General features: G+C 39.3%; 1 protein-coding gene across 1 annotated transcript; it reads left to right on the top strand.

Moving 5' to 3' along the window:
• The first annotated feature begins 3,442 nt into the window (after window positions 1–3,442).
• Window positions 3,443–4,345, top strand: LOC144371093 (vomeronasal type-1 receptor 2-like). The gene has a single exon (XM_078033303.1). The coding sequence runs from the start codon at window positions 3,443–3,445 to the stop codon at window positions 4,343–4,345; it is 903 nt and encodes a 300-aa protein (XP_077889429.1).
• The last annotated feature ends 3,412 nt before the right edge of the window (window positions 4,346–7,757 follow it).

Consider the following 7,757-nt stretch of genomic DNA (forward strand, 5'->3'; position numbering starts at 1 on the left):
GGCCTGGGGCCGGGGTCCACCGAGGGCCCGGAGAGCAGGCTGTGCTCCGTTTCTCACTGCGCTCTCTGCAGGACAGCTCTTTGTGGGCCTGTGCTTCTATATTCACTGGTCAGTGTGATCCAGTTGACCACTGTAACCAACGAATATCACAAACAGTTGGCAAAGAACCTGAATAGTCATTTCTCAGAGAAAACAAATGGCAAATGGGTGTATGAAAAATGTACAATTCCCCTGTCATTAGGAAAGCGTCCGTTGAAACCCCCGTGGGGTATCACCGCGTGCTGTCAGAATGGATACTAAGGAAACAGACAAAAGCTAAAAATGTTGAAGAGGATGTGATAAAAATGGGACCCTTACATATCCTTGTGGGGAAAGTAAGTCAGTACAGCCATTGTGGAGAAAAGTACAGAGCTTCCTCAAGAAATCCAAAACAGAACCACGTGAAATCTATCCATCTCACCACTCGGGGTACAAATTTCAGGGAAATGTAGTCGGTATGTTGAAGAGATGTCTACACTCTCACGCTCACTACAGGATTTTACACAATAGCCAACACAAGGGGTCAACCTAAGACTCCATCAATGGATGAATGGTAAAGGAAATGTGGATTATATGCACAACAGGATACAATGTGGTCTGAAAAATGCAGACCTGTCATTTTCACATGGATGAACTTGGAAGACACTATGTTAAGTGAAATAAGCCAGGCACATAAACACAAATACTGCCTGATCCCACAAACATGTGGAATGGAAACTGTTGCACTCAGAATAATAGAAAGATGATCATCAGTGGTGGGAACATGGGGTGAGTTGTCACCCCATATCAAGGGATATAAATTATAGGAGGATTACATTTAGGAGCTCTATTGTACAAGATGGTGGTTTCAGTCAATTACAGTGTATAGTATTCTTGGAAGTTGCTACAAGAGTATATTTTATGTTATCACAAAAAGTTGTGATGTAGTGTATGTATTAATTAGCTCAATATAATCATTCTGTATGTATAGTAATGCATTTCTGTATCAGGAATTGAATCCAGGGGCACTTTATCACTGAGCTAAATTCCAGTCCTTTATGTTCATATTTTGAAAAAGGGTTTCATTAAGTTGCAGAGGCTGCCTCAAACTTTTTTCCATCTGCCTCAATTGCTTGATTTGTTGGAATTACAGGTAGGTGTGCACCTCTGCATCTGGCACATATATAATTCTTATGTATCACTTAGAATGGAAAAATAGTATACCTTCTTCACTCTGAATCCTTTATCTGTCAGGTCTCAACATTTTCTGAATGAGCATGTGAGGCTGTGTCTGTCCCTAGGCATTAAGGCAAAGGAAGTGTTTTTCCAAAACACTCACGCCCTCTCTCTTTAGACCTGATTATAGAAACTTTGATAATCATAGAAACTTCTAAGTGCCTGTGGTAATTGGGACCTGGAAGAAAGTCTTATTAGTGTCAACATCACAATCATGTGCTGTTGCTGAAACTATAAGTGAAGTGATAATTGTGTTTCGTTGGGGAGTTGAGGTCCCAGGGTGGGGGACCCAGCCTCAAGGTCTGGCTGCCTCCCTCCCATATGACACAGGGTGTCATGACTGTCAGTTGAGCCTGGCTTTCTGGAAGCAGGAAAGATTTGGTGAGTATTCTCAATTCAGCCTGTGAAACAGTGTGTAAGGGGATCAGCTATAAATGAGTCTGTGTCTGCTTAGGCAACACGTCTGGAAACGTGGTCCATGTGGGGTGACAAAGCCATCTACGAAAGAGAAAAAGGGACAAGGGCTGAGCTTGCAGAGTGACTGCAGTCTGAGACCCTACCCCAGCCTCTCTCTGCTCCTAACATCCTTTAACACAGCAGTGCTAAGGATGGTCGTGGGAATTTGTTCCAAGAAGTACTGAGGGCTGCTCTGTATGAGCACTGAGACTGTGACTCAGGAGCCAGTGGACTCTTCAGCCTACTCTGCAGACTCGGCCAGGACACGAGGGTGCCCAGTGTTGCTTCATTTTCCATGTCTGCAATTATGAGTTCGAGGGTGTCAATGGAGCCACCCAGTTTTCTATCTCAACAATGGGATCAAATGGCAATTTCTGGAGTGTAATGAGATTTCTTCCACTTGGGCTTGATGTATTTAATGGAGGTGATAATATGTTCTCTCTGAAAATATTTGTACTTTATTGTTCAATGTGGGACAGTATTTCTTCCTGAAATGAGGGAAGGAGGTTTCTAAGAAAAGCTAATATTATATGCATGAGATTCACACAGCATTAAGGATTTATCATGTTTCAGATTTAAATATGTCTCATGATGCTTGTCAGGCTGTAAAGATTCTAATGTTATTTTCAGTCTCTTCTTTTTTGTTTTCACAAGATCTAATGCCTCTACATTTCATTCTACATACTTGTCTTGTGTTTTAGCATCATTCCAAAATTACCTTACCTTTTACTTGTTTTTGTACAATGAGAAGTTCACCCTTATATGTTACCTAATGATGACAAATTTAATTCTACCATAAAATTGTTTGCTGCTTCTCTAAATTTCATAGACCTTAGTTTACACCAAGACAGTGTCTGTGGTAGATACCGTTGGCAAAAAGTTATGTGATTATTTCTGTTGATATTCTAATATGTATTTCTATTCAGTAAATCAAATTTGACCACAGAAAATTATCGGGTGCACAAATATTTTATCAAGTCTTTGCATCTTCATTTACAAGTGATACTGGGTATAAAATAAATTATTCATAGAAAATAGGAAATTATCACATTCAATCAGTGAATTTCAAGTATCACAAAATATATGTCTGTTTGGATTACTGAATGAACACCATTTAGCTATGATGATATAGTACCGAAATGAGCATCATCAATGTAACCTGGCCACTAAGTACAAAACCTTTTCATTAATATTTGGATGAGACACAGAGAATTATTTTTACTGAATTATCTTTTTTTCTTTTGTGGTACTGGGGATGATCCTGGAGAGTAGTACCACTGAGTTATGCCCTCAGCCCTTTGCATTTTTAATTTGGAGACAGGGTCTCCTTTAGTGGTTGAGGTTGACCTTGAACTTGTGACCCTCCATTCTCAGCCTCACTGGGATCAAAGGCGTGTGTGACCATGTCTGGAGCCAAATTTTCTTTATGTGTAAAAGAAAAATAATATTAGGTATTGAGGTAGAAGTTTCTGATCATTAAATTATCATGTTAAATGCTATAATAGGTAAACCATTAGTCACAGAGGACCATACAATGTAAATGCGACACAAACACAGAGTCTTTGGAAAACTCTTAACAATGAAAATCTATGTTATAAGTAAATTCATCAGGAGAATGATGGTAGGTAAAAAAATTTGAATTTTATTTTCTATGTCATATTAACCCTACAACTTTTCTTTTGGTACAGAGTCCTATTTTCAATCTTTAAATGAAGTCCTGGATAATAGTAGGATGACCTCCAAGTTTTTGAGATTTGGAATAGTCTTCCTTTTGCAGATCTTCATTGGAACTCTGGGGAATTTCTCACTCTTGTTTTATCATGCCTTCCTTCACTTCAGCGGATTCCGATCAAGGCCCACAGACTTGATTCTCAGGCACCTGACTGTGGCCAACTCCTTGGTCCTTCTCTCAAGGGGAATCCCAGAGATCATGGCAGCTTTTGGGTTGCGACGTTTCCTCGGTGATATTGGATGCAAGCTTGTCTTCTCTGTTCACAGAGTGGCCAGAGGTGTGTCTGTTACCACCACCTGCCTGTTGAGTGTCTTTCAGTACATCACCGTCAGCCCCAGGAACTCCAGGTGGGCAGAGCATAGAGAGAAAGCCCAGAAGTCTATTGGCTTGTTTAGTTTCCTCTGCTGGGTCCTACACATGCTGCTAAATATCAGAACTCCCATGCTCATGACTGACAGATGGAGCAACAGCAACGTCAGCACAGGTATAGATTTTCTATACTGTTCAGCTGTGCTCCACGACAGAGACACAAACTCAGTATTTGCAGCACTGACTTTCTCACATGATGTTTTGTGTTTGGAATTCATGATCTGGGCCAGTGGCTCCATGGTTCTCATTCTGAACAGGCACATGCAACGTGTCCACCATATTCATAGACGCCAAGTGTCATCAAGATCTACTGCTGAGACCCGCGCTACACGAAGCATCCTTGTCTTGGTGAGTGCCTTCATTTTCTCCTACGCCCTGTCCTCCATTATTCATGTTTGCTTTCCTGAGTTTGGTACAACTGCGTGGTGGCTGGTGAGCACCTCTGCCTTAGTCATTGGGTGCTTCCCCACAGCCAGCCCCTTCATCCTCATGGGTCGTGAACGCTGCGTATCCCACCTCACCTGGAGGAAATAAACAAACAGCTCAACCCACACGGGTACCTTATTTTTCTGTGTACCATGGTTGCACTCTCTGTCACGGAATCTTAATTGCAATTATGAAGCCAGCCTAGTTGCAGAGAGGTAGACAGCTAAAGCATTTGTTTCTCTAACCAAGAGTAATAAATAACGGTACCACATGAAATCAGTTTACTGTTTATTTTTTAAAAATAATTTTGTATATATTTTGATTTTTTGTGCTCTCCTGCTTTCATTTTTTTTTGCTAAATGTGGTATATTTCATTGATATACTCCATGATTTAACAAGTTTGTTTTGCCTTTATTCTGCTTATTCAATCCAATAAATCTCATATATGACACTATCTTTAAGTCAACTTTCTCATTTAAAAATTTTTCTTAATTCTTTTATTTATTTTCTTTTTTTGTGGTGCTGAGGATTGAACCCATGCCTCACATGTGCTAGGCAAGTGCCCTACACTGAGCTACAATCCAAGCTCCAGTTTTCTCTGATTTAATATTTTTTGTTTCTCTCTACTTTTGTCTCTTCTAGGTATCCTTGCTTCATCCAGCATGTCAGATCCAGATATTTTACATTTTTATTTCTGCATCATGTATATTTTAAATAATTCTTTAAATATTAATTACACTGTATGCAATTATTAAAATTCTTTTATTCATTTTTCAACTGTTAGTTTTATACTTGCATTACTGTGGTATGATTAATGTACAACAATTTGTTGATTTTCAATACATGTCTTAATATGTTTGAAATTACGTGTTCATTCATAAAGACTTTATCAAAATACAAAAGAAAAAAATCAGTAGAAGGAGGGGGCCAGAGGAAAGGAAAAGGTGGCGAGTCCTGGGACTGAATTAGAACAAATCATATTCCACACTGTTGTTATTATGTCAAAATGTGTACTAACATTAGGTATAACTAAAGCAAAGTAAACTAAATTTCAAAAATCAGTGCCATTCAAACCTGAGGCTGTGTATGTGTGTGTGCGTGTGTGCGTGTGTGTGTGTGTGTGTGTGTGTGTGTGTATGTGTTGTACTGGGGTTTGAACTCAGGTCTCCCCTTTGCTAGGCAAGCACTTTTGCTCTGAATTACATCTTCAGTCCTGAAACTGCCTGTAATCTTCTCCTAATTTGTGTTTGAGAGCAAAATTTAGCCATGTACCTGAGAAGCAAAAGCATGGAATGGTGGTCTGTCTTCCTAGGGACGTTTTCTCCCTGAGTCATATCCCCAGCACTTTTTTTGAGACAGGGTTTTGCTAAGTTGCTGAGGCTGGCCTCCAACTTGTGATCCTCCTGCCTCAGCCTTTTTAGTCACTGGAATTACAGGCATGTTCTACCATGTCCAGGAGAAGTCTTATTATTTCAGGAAAGCAATATTTCCTGTAGGGTATATGTTTAATTTGCCTTATGTTTTATTTAAAATAAATATCTTATAAATTACAAGTATATGAAGTGGGTTTCCCAGAATGTTACTGCCCACATTGTCAGTCCCACACCCCTCCCTGTGAACATCTGTTTGCTCCTCCCTTCCCTGATAGTGAGGGTCTCACCTTTCCCCCAACATTAGTGATGTCATGCTTCTTTTCACATACATGGCTAATTTCTATGTCTTCTCGAGAGAACTGTCCTTTGGCTCATTTTCCTTTTGCTTATTTGGCTATTAGATTGTATGTTTATTTCATTAATTTTTTCTCTTCTATTGTAGGACTTTCTTATATATTTTGGACATTAACCCTTAGTAAGAGATAAGATTTGGAAATATTTTTCTCCTTTTCTGTGGTGTTGAGAGCCAATGCCATTACTAAAACAACTGGCTTATGAGCAAGTTAATCGTTGATGCAGAGAAGTCATTAGACCATGGAAACATGAAGATTTAAACACATATATTAAATTATGTAGAGACCTTAATGAACAAGAGCAAGTCATGGCAGCTGCAGTAAAACAGGCTTTAGATGCCAGGCCAAGAACATGCTACAATTGTGAACAAACAGGACATTTTAAAAGGAATTGCCCCATAGAAGGAGGGTTTAACAAAACTAGGTAGGGGATAGGATAGGCAGCAGAATACACAGTCACTAATATGACATTATGTAAAAATTGTGAATGTGTAACTGATGTGATTCTGCAATTTGTATTTGGGGTAAAAATGGGAGTTCATAAAACTAGGTATCAAAGGAGTAGAATACCGGGTATTTGCCCACGATGCCGTAGAGGGAGACATTGGGCTAATGAATGCCGTTCTCAAACCACCATAGAGGGTACTCCATTATCAAAAAACGAACAAGGACCAGGTGTTTATCCACAATATCATGGAGAAAGGCATCAGGCTCCATTGCCAAAAAAATGGACAGGGGGGCCCAATGCTCCAGGGCCCAAACCCACAAATATACAGAGCACTGGAGGAGCCCAGCAACCCCATCAGGGTAGTGCCCAGGACACATTGTCCATCAGATCCCTGATGGACAATGTGTCCTTGGGACGCAGCTCTTCTACTCTAAAAGGACTTATGATAAGTCCTGGGGTAATTGATCCCGATTATGAAGGTGAAATAAAAATTATAGCCAGTTCTCCAAAGGGTATATCAGTAATTTCACCAGGAGATAGAATAGCACAGTTACTAATAATACCCAGCCTACACGATAAATTTTCCAGTCGTACTGTAGAAAGAGGTTCCAAGTGATTAGGCTCCACAGGTGTAGATTGGACTATGCTTTCTTTAATGGGCTACTGGATACAGGTGCAGACCTTAGCATCATCTCTTGTCAAGAATGGCCAAACATTGGCCATTACAACAATCCACTCATACGCTTTGAGGCCTAGGAGTGGTGACTAATCCCCATAGAAGTGCAATGATATTATATTGGAAGGATCCTGAAGGATGTGAAGGAACTATACAGCCATATGTATTGGATCATCTTCCCGTAAATTTATGGGGACGAGATGTCCTAGATCAATTAGGTTTGACATTAACAAATAACATCAACCAAAATGCACCCACTATTATGACTGAACAAGGTTTTAGGAAAGGAAAAAGATTACAAATCAAAATCCTGAACTACAAATATTTCACTATATGGATGATGTATTATTAGCACAAAAAGATAAAAACACATTGCTAGAATGTTATGCCACATTTACAAACTTATTAAAAAATTATTATCTAGAGATAGCAATAGATAAAGTACAATTAAATTTTCCAATTAATTATTTAGGAGTTCTATTATCCTCAACCATGGTCCATCCACCAAAAATTCAAATATGAGTAGATCAACTCAAATCACTTAATGACTTTCAAAAGTTATTAGGAGACATAAATTGGATAAGGCCTTATCTAGGTATACCAACAGGAGAGTTAGGACCTTTATTTGATATCCTAAAAGGTCCATCAGATCCAAATTCACCACGAATGT

The sequence above is a fragment of the Ictidomys tridecemlineatus genome, chromosome 15 (genome assembly GCF_052094955.1).
Source record: "Ictidomys tridecemlineatus isolate mIctTri1 chromosome 15, mIctTri1.hap1, whole genome shotgun sequence".
NCBI lineage: Eukaryota > Metazoa > Chordata > Mammalia > Rodentia > Sciuridae > Ictidomys > Ictidomys tridecemlineatus.

Bases quoted from the DNA above. Each gene is read 5' to 3' on its own strand.
- LOC144371093 (XM_078033303.1), top strand. From the start codon at position 3,443: ATGACCTCCAAGTTTTTGAGATTTGGAATAGTCTTCCTTTTGCAGATC.